General features: G+C 47.8%; 1 protein-coding gene across 1 annotated transcript in view; it reads left to right on the top strand.

Annotated features, from left to right (window-relative positions):
* The first annotated feature begins 10184 nt into the window (after window positions 1–10184).
* The window catches only part of tnfaip8l3 (tumor necrosis factor, alpha-induced protein 8-like 3), a 33977-nt gene continuing 29470 nt past the window's right edge, over window positions 10185–14691 (top strand). The window contains exon 1 of the mRNA XM_078427341.1: window positions 10185–10432. Within this exon, the coding sequence (XP_078283467.1) occupies window positions 10387–10432 (46 nt within the window). The 5' untranslated portion in view covers window positions 10185–10386. The remainder of the gene's footprint in view (window positions 10433–14691) is intronic.

Raw genomic sequence — 14691 nt, 5'->3', positions numbered from 1 at the left:
TTTCTTGAAGAAGCATTGAGACTGGAGCATTGAACTATTATCCCAACGCACTTCCATTTCGAAGCAAGGTAATTCATGCAAATACATGCAACAATGAGTGCTAAAATGAAGACATCTCAGTAAGGGAAATATCACAGGAAAGGGGCAGTGCTTGTCCATAAATTAACATTCAGTACAGATTTATCTAGCGTACATTGCAAAGGACAAAACACTCATTTCATGGAAGATAGACACAAAATGCTGGAGTAAGGAATGGGTGACGTTTTGGGTCGAGACCCTTCTTCAGACTGAATTCAGAAGGGTCTCGACCCGAAACGTCACCCATTCCTTCTCTCCAGAGATGCTGCCTGTCCCGCTGAGTTATTCCAGCATTTTGTGTCTACCTTCGATTTAAACCAGCATCTGCAGTTCTTTCCTACTAATTTCATGGATAGGCGTAGGAAGGAACTGCAGATGCTGGCTTAAACCGAAGATAATCACAAAATGCTGGAGTGTGCGAGGTGAAAATGAGTTACAGACAATGTCGTCCTGGTGAATTTCATTGTCTGTAACTCGTTTTCACCTAGCCCACAGGTAAAAAGGACCTTTTTCCTTGAATCATCGTTACTTTTTTGCATGTCTTTCATTAATTTGTTCTATATCTCCCTATGTAACTGTCTTCGTCTCTTGTCTCCCTTTCCCCCGACTCTCAGTCTGAAGAAGGGTCTCGCCCTGAGAGGTCACCAATTCCTTTTTCTCCGGAGATGCTGTCTGACCCGGTGAGCTGGTCCTCCTTCTTGCGACTAATTTCATGGATCTGGTTCTTGTGAATGGTGCATCAGTAAGTCCGCGTGGATCGGTAAGCTTGAGAATAGGAACATCTCAAGGGAAATAGATTTGTAGGAGCCAGTCTTTCAGAGTGTTTCCAGCATAGAGATAATTAGGTTATTTTTAAAGAGGATGAACAAAAAAAAATGTAAATACAGTGCATTTCTTTTGCAATCCCTTTTGGAGAGGTTTTTTTATAAATTATAACCATCATCATTGGGGAAATCTGTATCCTGTTAAATGAGGCAATAATGAATGTTTAAGTCTGCAGTGTTGAATAACCAAAGGGGGGTTGGAGCTGGGTTTCATTTCAGACACAGCAACACTGTTGCAGGATGAAATCAGACTGCTAATGAGCGTACCAAAAAGGCTGCAAAAGCAGACTTCACATTCAATCTTGCCCTCCCGTTCAATGCAACCATGGCTAACCAACTTCTCTCTGAGTCAGTTCCCCAGAGCCCTGCATTCCTCCAATCTTCCAAATATTTAATCTATTTAGAAGGACATCATGAGCTTCTCTATAAACATCGCCTGTCATGTCGTCTCCACCACCCCCTAGGGTCAAGAATTCCTGAAATTCACTACCCTTTGCAAGCAATAAATTCTTTAGTTTAGTTTAGAGATGCAGCATGGAAACAATCCCTTCGGCCCACTGAGTCCACGCCGACCATCGATCGTCCGTTCACGACTAGTTCTACGTTATCCCACTTTCTCGTCCACTCCCTACACACCAGGGGCCACTTCCTGAGGATCCTCAGGAAAACCAACCTGCAGGAGAAGCTCATGATGTCCTTCTATCGCTGCTCCATCGAGAGTGTGCTGGCATACTGTATAACCACATGGTATGCCAGCTACTCAGAAAAGGACAGGAAGGCCCTTCAGAGGGTCATCACGACGGCCCAGAAGATCATCGGCTGCTCACTGCCCTCCCTGGAGCACCTGTTCAGCCTACGCTGCCTCAGTAGAGCAAGCAAAATAATAAAAGATCCATCCCACCCCGGCCACCGTCTGTTTGTTCATCTGCCCTCTGGTCGACGTTTCAGGTCGATCAAATCCCGAACAAACAGACTTAAGAACAGTTTTTACCCCAGGGCCATACGAGAACTGAACACTACCTTCTGCACTAGGCAACACTGTTAAAACTTTTGTACTTAATATAATTGTATTTATTTGTTTTTGCATTTATTGCATATATGTTTTTACGCACCGTCAGGATTGGCTATTTTTTAATTTTGTTGTACTCGTTGCAATGACAATAAATGAATATTATTATTATTATTATTATTAATACCACACATACAAAAAAGACGCACGTCTTTGGGATGTGGGAGCAAACTGGGGCATCTGGAGGAAACGCACGCGGTCACAAGGTGAACATGCAAACTCCATACAGACTGCACCAGAGGTCAGGATCAAACCCGGGTCTCTGGCGCCGTGAGGCAGCAGCTTTGCCAGCTGCGCCATCGTGCCACCCCTTATGCACGCTAGTTTAATATAATCACCTATTTATTATGTGACTATGTCCCCTTTTTTATGAGACTCTCCCACGAATGGAAACATCTTAACATGTACCCTAAAAAAACCACAAAATGCTGGAGTAACTGAGCGGGTCAGGCAGCATCTCTGGAGGACAAGGATATGTCTATAGACATCCCGAGCAATCGCCTATCCATGTCCTTCAGAGATGCTGCCTGACCGGCTGAGTTACTCCAGCACTTTGGGGTTTTATTTTGTAAACCAGCATCTGCGGTTTCTTGTGTCAACATCTACCCTGTCATGACCCCTTAGGATCTTACAGTATATGTTCCAAGATCTCTTTCTTCTAAACTCCAAAGTTGACAGTTCCCATTTGCTGCATTTCCAACCGTGAATAATGACTCCACTCGCCTCTAAACTGGAACCATTAGCGTGAATGGTTACGGTCTTCTTAAAAACACATGTTTTAGAATAAAATTCATTGAGGCCCCTTGTCTATTTTCAAGGAATCCAGGTTGATTCAGTAACTCAAGCCCAGTTCCCTACCCAATGGTCAATGGTCAATAGGTACTTTCTTGTCACCTATAACCAGATACAGTGACATTCTTTGTTTTGCATGCGATTCAGTAAAATCATACAATATATAAGCACAATCATACCTTAGCACAAATGTGCAAAGCTCGTAGTGCATGGACAAGTTGGGCTGAAGGACCTGATTCCCTGCTGCATGACTCAATGACTCTTTATTGCCATATCAATGGAGTTGTTAAAGACGCTGTTTATCATTTGTGTCCTATTGAAATCAAATCCAAATTATTGATTGAATCCAGATAAAAGTGTGTTGGTGGTTGCTAAAGTTACAGTAAGACATCCGTGGAGTTTTATCAGAGGTGTACCACAGGACAATGATTCCACAATGCCCATGAAGTGCAGTGTGAGAAATTTGTCTCTGGCGCTGTTTTAGTCAGTGGTTTAGTTTGGAAGGAACTGAGCGGTAATGAATACAGTCTGAAGAGGGGTCTCGACCCGAAACGTCGCCCATTCCTTCTATCCAGAGATGCTGCCTGTCCCGCTGAGTTACTCCAGCACCTTGTGTCTATCTTCGGTGTAAACCAGCATCTGCAGTTCCTTCCTACAGTTAATGAATAAACGTGTGGTAATGATCGGCGGGTGAATCATATTTGTAGTGTAACGTGATCTGACCAAATCTGTACAGCGCCAATGTGTTTCAGTACACATAAGCCTAAGCAGATGTTCACATCACAGTGTTAATAATCCTCAGTGTAACCAAAGATACAGTTTCTGTTCACCCACCATTAGCTTATTACCAGGCAATAGCATGTGTTTGTGGGCGGAATTGCAGTGACAAAGGTATGATTATCTAGAATCATTTTGTTGCAAGAGCAAAGAATGGGCGGCAAGCTGGCACAGCGGTGGAGCCGCTGCCATACAGCGTCAGAGACCCAGGTTCGATCCTGACGGCGGGTGCTGTCTGCATGGAGTTTGTGCATTCTCCCTGAGACCTGGTAGACACAAGAAGCTGGAGTAACTCAGCGGGGTCAGGCAGCATCTCTGGAGAGAAGGAATGGGTGACGTTTCGGGTCGAGACCCATTCCTTCTCTCCGGAGATGCTGCCTGACCCGCTGAGTTACTCCAGCTTTTTGCATCTACCTTCGATTTAAACCAGTATCTGCAGTTCTTTCCTGCACTCCCCGTGACCTGCATGGGTTTTCTCCTGCTGCTCCTGTTTCCTCCGACACTCCAAAGACGTTAGTAGGTTCATTGGCTTTGGTAAAAATTGTAAATTGGTCCTAGTGTACAGGATAGTGCTAGTGTACGAGAACTGCTGGCCGGTGTGGACTCAGTGGGCCGAAAGGGCCTGTTTCCACGTTGTATCTCTAAACTAAACTAAACCAAAGTAAGTCCCAGCAGCCTTGCACAAAGCATGCATTTAAATTCATCATAGAAAGCTAACATTCCTCTTGACTAATTTCAGTATTAAAAAGTCACTGTCGATAAAAAGCATTGTAATGTGTTTAAAATATATTAACTTGCTGCACTCAATGATGGAATCAGCACTTCTACACAGTCAAAAATAAACCTGACAAACACGACCAACGTAGTGAATAAAAAGAAAGCTGTTATAAGCTTTTTCAATGTCATTAATCATGAAATTGTGCTGCATGACCCAGATTCACCATCAAATGTAAAGAGATTTAGTTTAGTTTAGTTTATAGATACAACATGGAAACAGGCCCTCCAGCCCACCAGGTCCACCATGGCCATCCATCACCCGCTCACTCTAGTTCTATGTCTTCCCACGCCTACATCCACTCCCTGCACAATCGGGGTAATTTAGAGAAGCTGATTAACCTGCACACCAGCAATTGTTTGGGATGTGGGAGGAAACCGGAGCGCCTGGAGGAAACCCTCACGGGGAGAACGTGCAGGCTCCAAACAGACAGCACCCGAGGTCAGGATCGAACCCGGGTCTCTGGCGCTGAGAGGCAGCAGCTCTTCCAGCTGTGTAGGAAAATAACTGCAGAGGGCGGCACGGTGGCGCAGCGGTAGAGTTGCTGCCTTACAGCGAATGCAGCGCCGGAGACTCAGGTTCGATCCTGACTACGGGCGCCGTCTGTACGGAGTTTGTACGTTCTCCCCGTGACCTGCGTGGGTTTTCTCCGAGATCTTCGGTTTCCTCCCACACTCCAAAGACGTACAGGTATGTAGGTTAATTGGCTGGGCAAATGTTTTTAAAAAATTGTCCCTAGTGTGTGTAGGATAGTGTTAATGTGCGGGGATCGCTGGGCGGCGCGGACTTGGTGGGCCGAAGGGCCTGTTTCCACGCTGTATCTCTAAATCTAAAAAAATCTAAGATGCTGGTTTAAATCGAAAGTAGACACAAAATGTTGGAGTAACTCAGCGGGTCAGGCAGCATCTCGGGAGAGAAGGAATGGGTGACGTTTCAGGTCGAGACCTTTCTTTGGACTGATGTCAAGGGAGGGGGCGGGACAAAGATAGGATGTAGTAGGAGACAGGAAGACAGTGGGAGAACTGGGAAGGGGGAGGGGAAAGAGAGGGACAGAGGAGAGTTGGAGGGCAGGAGGAATCACAGAGGGGGAGCAGTGAAAGAGCATGTTGCTAAACTCTTGTCAAAGAGAGGAACTTCTTCAAAGTAGACATACCTTGAGGAGAATTCGCAGTGGAGCGGCTTCCAGCTGTGTCACTATATGCCTTCTCTTCAAACCTGCACCAGTGCAAGTAGAGAGGGCGGAGAAGGGTATGAATACTGGGGCGGAGAGTTCTGCCAGAGGGTATACAATGGTTATGGTGAATCGGGAAAAGGGGGAGACCAGGGGGTAAAAAAGGGGTGAAAAGAAACACATCACACAGGTCCCAAAGATGGACAAAGGGTTCTCTTCCTTAGAATAGCTGAGACACAACTCCCCCAGCGTTAGCCAGCCAGGCTGATTTACCCTGTGTTGCTTAGCTTCCACTAGTAACAAGGTGAGGTTAGACAAGCCTGGATTGTTTTCACTGGAACATCAAAGAGTGAGGGATGAATTGATTAACGTATATAAAATTATGAGAGGCATAAATTGGTTTGACAGTCAGACCCTTTTCATGTCCCCAGAGTGGAAATATCAAAGATTAGAGGGCATAGCTTTAAGATTAGAGGGACAAATGTTGAAGGAGATGGGAGGGGCAAGTTTTTGTTACACAGAAGGTGGTCAGTGCCTGGAACACACTGTGGTGTGGATGGTGGTGGAGACAGATATAACAGTAGCATTTAAGAGATTTTTAGACAGGGATATGCAGGAAATGGAGGGATATGAACTGTGTGCAGCAGAGAAGATTAGCTTAACGGCATCATATTCGACATAGACACTGTGGGCTGTGTTCCGATGCTGTTCCATGTTCTATATTCTATGCAATGACCTCTTCACATAGACCTTGTGGGTGTTTTCTTTAGAATTATAACCCAGGCATGTTAACCCTTTCAGGATATGAGAGACGACATTTGAAAGGGAAATAACAGTCTATTATTTTCCTTGGCTTTGACTGGATCGATTTACTTCCACAACCTTTTTAGATCACGGAGATAAGAAAGTATAAGAATGACAAACGGATTGAAGAATAGGATTTCATGTGGCGACATGTGAAATCAGGCACTGTTATTGTATCGGTTGCAGCTAAGATTGTACCTTCATCCGGTGACTGTCAGGTAGGTGCCTTTGTACTGCGGCTTACAGGAATAATAAAATCAAAGTCAAGAGTGTTTAATTGTCATATGTACTGGCAACAGGATAATGAAATTCTTACTTGCTACACCTTAACAGGCCCATTAACGCAATGACACACAGATCTGATGAAGGGTCTCGATGCAAAACGTCACCCTTTCCTTCTCTCCAGAGATGCTGCCTGTCCCGCTGAGTTACTCCAGCACGTTGAGCCTATTTTCAGTGTAAACAAGCATCTGCAGTTCCTTCCTACACATAAATATATAGTAATGGATATTACAATAAATTAATAATCGGTAATATACCAGGTGATAGAGTCTGATGGTTGCTGGAAAGAAGCTGTTCTTGAACCAAGAGGTCATGGGTTTCAGGCTCCTGTTCCTACTAGGTTAATTCCCGGAATGGCGGGACTGTCATATGTTGAAAGACTGGAGCGACTAGGCTTGTATACACTGGAATTTAGAAGGATGAGAGGGGATCTTATCGAAACGTATAAGATTATTAAGGGTTGGACACGTTAGAGGCAGGAAACATGTTCCCAATGTTGGGGGAGTCCAGAACAAGGGGCCACAGTTTAAGAATATGGGGTAGGCCATTTAGAACGGAGATGAGGAAAAACCTTTTCAGTCAGAGAGTTGTGAATCTGTGGAATTCTCTGCCTCAGAAGGCAGTGGAGGCCAATTCTCTGAATGCATTCAAGAGAGAGCTAGATAGAGCTCTTAAGGATAGCGGAGTCAGGGGGTAGGGGAAAAGGCAGGAACGGGGTACTGATTGAGAATGATCAGCCATGATCACATTGAATGGCGGTGCTGGCTCGAAGGGCCGAATGGCCTACTCCTGCACCTATTGTCTATTCTCCCCAATGGTAGCAACAGGAGGAGAGTATGGGTGTGGTGGTGAGGATCTTTGATGCTGTTGCCTTTTTGTGGCTGAATTGTGAGACAGGAAGGCCCTTTATTGAAGGCATTAACTCTCAACCACACTGCAGTGTCTGGCACAACAATGTTTCAGGAGTTACACCAAGTGGCGCCAAGTGTCCCTTTAAACATGAAGATCAAATGCCTCACCTGTACTTTGATGGCCAAAAAGGTAGTGGTACATCAACAACTAACTTGATTGACCCTTGAGTTAAGGCACGAGGGGAAATGCCATAGAACATAGTTACATAGAACAGCGCAGGACCAGTTCCTTCAGCCTGCAATGTCTGTGCTGAACATGATGCCAAGTTATACTAATCTCCTCTGCCATATCCCTCCATCTCCTGCATCTCCAAGTGCCTATCTCAAAGTCTCTTATGTGCCACCATTGTACCTGCCTCTGTTGAGAAGGAAGAGGGACCATTGAGACTATATTGAATATTTTTGTGGCTTTCTTGGTGCCCTATATAAATGCCCTACATTCGCCCGAGTCTTTGCAGACTTGTGTCTTGTTTGCAAAACAAAGCATTTCACTGCGCCCAGTACATGTGACAATACAGTATCAACCAATCAAGAAAACCAAGATGAATCCCAAAGATAGACACAAAATGCTGGAGTAACTCAGCGGGACAGGCAGCATCTCTGGAGAATAGGAATGGGTGACGTTTCGGGTCGAGTCCATTCTTCAAACTGAGGAAAGTGGTCTGAAGAAGGGTCTCGACCCAAAACGTCACCCATTCCTTCTCTCCAGAGATGCTGCCTGTCCCGCTGAGTTACTCCAGCATTTTGTGTCTATCTTCGGTGTAAACCAGCATCTGCAGTTCCTTCCTACACATAAGATGAATTCCATCTTGCCCCTGTGTAGGAAGGAACTGCAGATGCTGGTTTGCACCAAAAGATGGACACAAAATGCTGGAGTAACTCAGCGGGACAGGCAGCATCTCTGGAGAGAAGGAATGGGTGATGTTTTGGGTCAGAATCCTTCTTTCCATCTCTCCCCCCTGCAGTCAAGTAAGAACAGGCTCTGAATTGTTTTTATAAATTCTGGGGGAAGTTACAGGGAAAGGAATCCCTTAATAAACAGCTTATTTACAGATTAGAAGGACATAAATGTATCAGATCCTTGCATCAGAAATCACTCAGGGAGAAGAAAAAAAGCACAGTGCTGGGGCCAACACAGACTGGACCATCTATCTATCTCACTGTGTCTCTGTGCAGAAAAGTGACCAGACTCGAATGAATGATGGCACAGGCAGCGGAAGTGACTCACATGTAACATTTTTTCTCTCTTCAGAGGAGTTTGGTGGAACAAAAAAAATCGTGCCAATGTTTCCCTTAGTGTGGCTCAGCCGAATTGAATAGAAAAAATCAGCCTTTAAAGGCAGCTGCCTTCTGATATTGCCGGTTGCATCAATCTTATTATGCAGACTCAGTCCTATCCTGTCTCCACCGTTTTAAAGATGATTTGAATGGTGATTTTGCAGCAATGAAGGACAGATCTTGCTTATAATAACTCCAGAGTTGTTTGTGGCCGAACTGTGACTAGCTACTTAACTGTCTGCAGGGAGCTGTGAACTAGCCCAGGCAACAACTGGGCTCTCGAGACTATTATTATACTTTATCAATCATTTACTCAGCTTGAATCCTTGCTTTCTTTCAGCAGCGTCCAGCTCGGTCATTAAGAGTGTCCCCCCCTTGTTCGCATTCAGCCGGTGTGCGAGGGTTTGGAGTGGTTCTGTTCTCCACTTTTATTACTTTCCTCCACTAGTTACAGCCCTTTGGAGAATGGGCTTCGGCGCAAGGCACAACCACTCTCCCGGCCGCCCAGTCACAGGGTTACGCTGTGTTTAAAACAACACAGGAGGGAGGGAGAGAGAGAGTACAGAGAAGGGGGAGAGAGAGTACAGAGAGGGGGGGAGAGAGGAGGGGAGAGGGAGGAGAGAGAAAGAGGAGAAAGAGAGAGAGAGAGGGAGAGGGGAGAGAGGGGAGAGGGAGATAGAAGGGGAAGACAGGGGGGGAGAGGGAGGAGAGAGAAAGAGGAGAGAGAGAGAGAGGGGAGAGAGGGAGGGGAGAGAGGGAGGGGAGAGAGGGAGGGGAGAGAGGAGGGGAGAGACAGGAGGGGAGAGACAGGAGGGGAGAGACAGGAGAGGGGGAGAGGGGAGAGGGGGAGAGAGGAGAGGGGGAGAGAGTGGAGGGAGGGAGGGGGAGAGAGAGGAGAAAGAGAGAGAGGAGAGGGAGAGAGGAGGGAGAGAGGAGAGGGGGAGAGAGGAGAGGGGGAGAGAGGAGAGGGGGAGAGAGGAGAGGGGGAGAGGGGAGAGGGGGAGAGGGGAGAGGGGGAGAGAGGGGAGGGGGAGAGAGTGGAGGGAGGGAGGGGAGAGGGGGAGAGAGGGGAGGGGGAGAGAGGGGAGGGGGAGAGAGGGGAGGGTGAGAGAGTGGAGGGAGGGAGGGGGAGAGAGAGTGGAGGGAGGGAGGGAGAGAGAGAGGAGAAAGAGAGAGAGGAGAGGGAGAGAGGAGGGAGAAGGGGAGGGGAGAGAGGAGGGGAGAGAGACAGGGGGAGAGAGAGGGAGAGACAGGGGGAGAGAGACAGAGGGAGAGAGGAGGGGAGAGAGACAGGGGAGAGGAAGACAGGAGGGAGAGTCAGGAGAGGGAGAAAGTGGAAGACAGGAGAGTAGAGGGAGAGAGAGAGTACAGGGAGGGAGGGAGAAAGAGAGAGGAGAAAGAGAGAGAAAGAGGGAAGGGAGAGAGCGAGGAGAGAGGGGGAGGGAGGAGAGGGGAGATGATGATGATGATGATGATGATGAAGTCGAGTTGGGAGGCGGCAGTGCCCGAAGCTGACTCACTTTAGGCTCAATCTGCCTCCAACTTGCAGTGGTGGCTCTGTCTGTATGCTCGGCATAAATAATTCACTTTAGCTCGACAGCCACCAAGGACAGGGGGGGGGAGAGATGGATTTGGAATCTGCAGAAGTTGGTGAAGTGGACATGTCACCAGGTGAGTGAAGTTTGTTTTTTTTAATTCTCAGAGCCAATGCGGTGTGGAAACCAGCCCTTCTGCCCAACCTGCCCACCCCGACCGACATGTCCCACCTGCCTGCGTTCAGCCCATAGAATCACCTCTAAACCTGTCCCATCCATGTACCTGTCTCATTGCTTCATGAACGTTGGGATAGTCCCAGCCTCAACTACCTCCTCCGGCAGCTCGGTCCATACACCCACCACCCCTTGTGTGAACAAGTTACCCCCCTGAGCTTCCTATCAAATCTTTCCCCCTTCACCTCAAACCTATACGCCCTCTGGATCTCGATCCCCATGCTCTGGACAAGAGACTCTCTGTTTTGGGGAAAGGGCATTTCATGAAACTATTGTAACCTGACGAGACGTGAGTGGATTTACCCCCCCCCAGCGAGTACTTGTATTTTAGACACAAGGAACTTGTCTACACTATAGTAACTTATTAACTTTATTTACATGCTGTAACTGTAATTCTTTTTTGTGCACAATCCGCAGGCATTGCAACTTTCATTTCACTGCACATCGTGTATGTGTATGTGACAAATAAACTTGACTTGACTTGCAGGTAGTGGATTACCAAAAAAAAAGACACAAATTGCTGGAATAACTCAGTCTGAAGAAGGGTCCCAACCTGAAACGTCGCCAGTCTGTCCATGACATGTTCTCCAGAGATGCTGCCTGACCCGCTGAGTTACTCCAGCACTGTGTGTCTTTCCTTGCACACGGTTTGGCACGAAATACCAATGAAAGATCCTTTAAGTGAGCACTTTGTCTCATTCTGCTCGCGTAACTGAGCAAAATGTACACCGCTGGCGTTTCTAAAGTAACAGAATAACTTTCTGTGAAGAATGCACCCCACTCCTTCTGAGGAAGCTTTCCAATGATGCTGTGTTTCCTGTGCAGACTGTTATTTGTGCTTTTAACTTGTGATTAGTATTTCACTCTGTTCGCCAGCTAGTGTCTGTCAATGAGACCAACACACGTTGCATGAATTCATTAGAAGTGGGTCCAGTCGAATATTTTTTTTAAAGCGTCTAATATATATTTGTCCATCTACTTCCCATTTGTCAAATGGGAAAAGATCCATTTCAGCAGGGTTTATTTCCATTTCACTGCTGTTGCAAGGAGTTTAAAAAAAATCAGGACGTGTTTCACATCTGCATTAAACAGCTCTTGTCTCTGTAGCGCCGGCCAAGTTGTCCCCAAAGGGGCTTTCAATTTACAGTGTGGTTACAGAACAAAATATCTCGACAGGCCAGCACGTAGATGTCTTTAATGCTGAGCAGTGGTGGGGAGAGGAGGAGAGTGCGGTGCTCTGGAAGGGAAGGGTAGGGTGAGGTGGACAGATGGGGAGGGGTAGGGTGGATGGGAGGGGGGGAGTTGGAGGGGTAGGATGGAGGAGGGAGGGGGGAGTGAGGGGTGGGTGGACATGGAGGGTAGGGTGTGGTGGATGGGAGGGGAAGGTTGGAGGGGTAGGGTGGAGGTATGGGGTGGGTGGACATGAAGGGAGGGTGGACATGAAGGGAGGGGTAGGGCGAGGTGGGCAGATGGGGAGGGGTAGGGTGGATGAGAGGGGGGAGTTGGAGGGGTAGGATGGAGGTGGGTGGACATGGAGGGGTAGGGTGGATGGGAGGGGGGAGTTGGAGGGGTAGGATGGAGGAGGGGGGAGTGAGGGGTGGGTGGACATGAAGGGAGGGGTAGGGTGAGGTAGACAGATGGGGAGGGGTAGGGCGGATGGGAGGGGGGTGTTGGAGGGGTAGGATGGAGGTGGGAGGGGGTGAGGGGTGGGTGGACATGAAGGGAGGGGTAGGGTGTGGTGGATGGGAGGGGGGTGGTGGATGGGGTGGGATGGATGGGAGGGGGAGGTTGGAGGGGTAGGGTGGAGGAGGGGGGAGTGAGGGGTGGGTGGACATGAAGGGAGGGGTAGGGTGTGGTGGATGGGAGGGGGGTGGTGGATGGGGTGGGATGGATGGGAGGGGGAGGTTGGAGGGGTAGGATGGAGGTGGGAGGGGGTGAGGGGTGGGTGGACATGAAGGGAGGGGTAGGGTGTGGTGGATGGGAGGGGGTGCTGGATGGGGTGGGATGGATGGGAGGGGGAGGTTGGAGGGGTAGGATCGAGAAGGGAGGGAGTGAGGGGTGGGGTGGACATGAAGGGTAGGGTAGGGTGAGGTGGGCAGATGGAGTGGGTGGACCAGAGGATTGGGGTGATCTGAGCCGGAGGGGAAGGGTGGGGCGTGGGGGAGAGTTTGGGAGGGGTGGGGTGAACGGGAGGGGAGGGGTAGCGTGTGGTGGAGAGGTGAGGTGAGGTGTAGTGGGGTGGACAGGTGGAGGGCTGGGGATACAGGGGGTTGTGCATGAGGATGCATGAGTGAATAAACAGGAAATGCACGAAGCTTGCATTGTTTTTATGAGCAAGTGGCAAATATTGGAAACTTTTCCACTTCCACATCAAACTCTGGCTTAAAACTGTTGATTCCTCTTGGAAAACAGCAGGATTTCCGGCCTTTGTGTTAATGAGTAAATGTTTCTGAATGTTGTCCCGGCCTGCTGATTAACAATCCCAGTGACTTTTAGTTGTTTAGTTAATCATTGGTCTTGATTCATGATAACCTTTTAGAGTCCTGGAGCCATGTAGCACAGAAACAGGCCCTTCAGCCCAACTTGTCCATGCTGACCAACATGCCCCACCTAAGCTAGTCCCATTTTGGCCCATAAAACCTCTACACATTTTCTATCCATGTGTCTTTTAAATGTTGTTATCGTACCTGCTTCAATTACATCCTCTAGCAGCACATTCCATACACCCACCACCTTCTAACTGGATCCTCTTAAATCTCTCCCTCTCTCCTTAAACCTGTGTTCCTCTGGTTCTTGATTCCCCTACTCTGGGTAAAAGACTCTGTGCATTCATACTTTGTTTACTCTTTCTTAGTCCAGAGTATTGTACAGAATGTTACAGTTGTACAAGACATTGGTGAGGCCACATGTGGAATATTGGTTTGCAGTTTTGGTCATCCTGTTATAGGAAAGATGTTGTCAAGATGGAAAGGGCGCAGAAAAGATCTACGAGGATGTTGCCAGGACTCGAGGGCCTGAGCTATAGGGAGGGGTTGAGCAGGTACATGGATAGGTCGGGTTTGGAGGGATGCGGGCTAAATGCTGGCAGGTGCGACTAGTGTATATGGGACATGCTAGTCAGCATGGGAAAAGTTGGGCCGAAGGGACGGTTTCTACATTGTAAGTCTCCATGACTCCGAGTAAATGAAGCATAATAAAGGAATTATTGAGCCCCAAGCAAGAACCTAGACATGCCCACCAGTCAGCGTGATGTTGTAAATGATGCAGTGATTTGATGTATGTTGATCTCGGAAAACTTGTTTCTTTTTCATCCAAGGAATAGGTTGCCAATGAAATGATCTTCTCTTCTGCAAATTGACGTTGGTTGGTTTTGCTGTCTACTCTGTGCTACTTGCCTGCCCCTGGACTAATTTTGGAAGGGTTGATGGAGAGATGGGTGATGTGAGTGAGCAGGAGGAGGGAACTGGACTTGGGTCTTTCTCTGGTGTTGCTGAGAGGGGAGCAGAGATGGGAAATGGGAAGCTCCTCACTAGTCAAAGCAGTGGGATTGGGAAGAGAAGCCTAAGGTTCCAGCTGGAGAGATAAGGATGGAAACAGATATCTGTGGTCCTGCCCAGCTAGAATACATGAACACTCTGTCAAAGACCACAGACTAGCTGAGAAGGACAAGACACAATGGCTTACCTCTTCACCAAGACATAGACAATAGACAATAGGTGCAGGAGGAGGCCATTCGGCCCTTCAAGCCAGCACCGCCATTCAATGTGATCATGGCTGATCATTCTCAATCAGTACCCTGTTCCTGCCTTTTCCCCATACCCCCTGACTCCACTATCCTTAAGAGCTCTCTCTTGAATACATTCAGAGAATTGGCCTCTCTGACTGAAAAAGTTTTTCCTCATCTCAGTTCTAAATGGCCTACCCCTTATTCTTAAACTGTGGCCCCTTGTTCTGGACTCCCCCAACATTGGGAACATGTTTCCTGCCTCTAACGTGTCCAACCCCTTAATAATCTTATACGTTTCGATAAGATCTCCTCCCATCCTTCTAAATTCCAGTGTATACAAGCCTAGTCGCTCCAGTCTTTCAACATCTGACAGTCCCGCCATTCCGGGAATTAACCTAGTAAACCTACGCTGCACGCCCTCAATAGGATGCACT

This window comes from Rhinoraja longicauda, chromosome 33 (assembly GCF_053455715.1).
Source record: "Rhinoraja longicauda isolate Sanriku21f chromosome 33, sRhiLon1.1, whole genome shotgun sequence".
NCBI lineage: Eukaryota > Metazoa > Chordata > Chondrichthyes > Rajiformes > Arhynchobatidae > Rhinoraja > Rhinoraja longicauda.
Note: the sequence above shows the minus strand (reverse complement) of the source record. Positions and strands in the feature narration are given on the sequence as shown.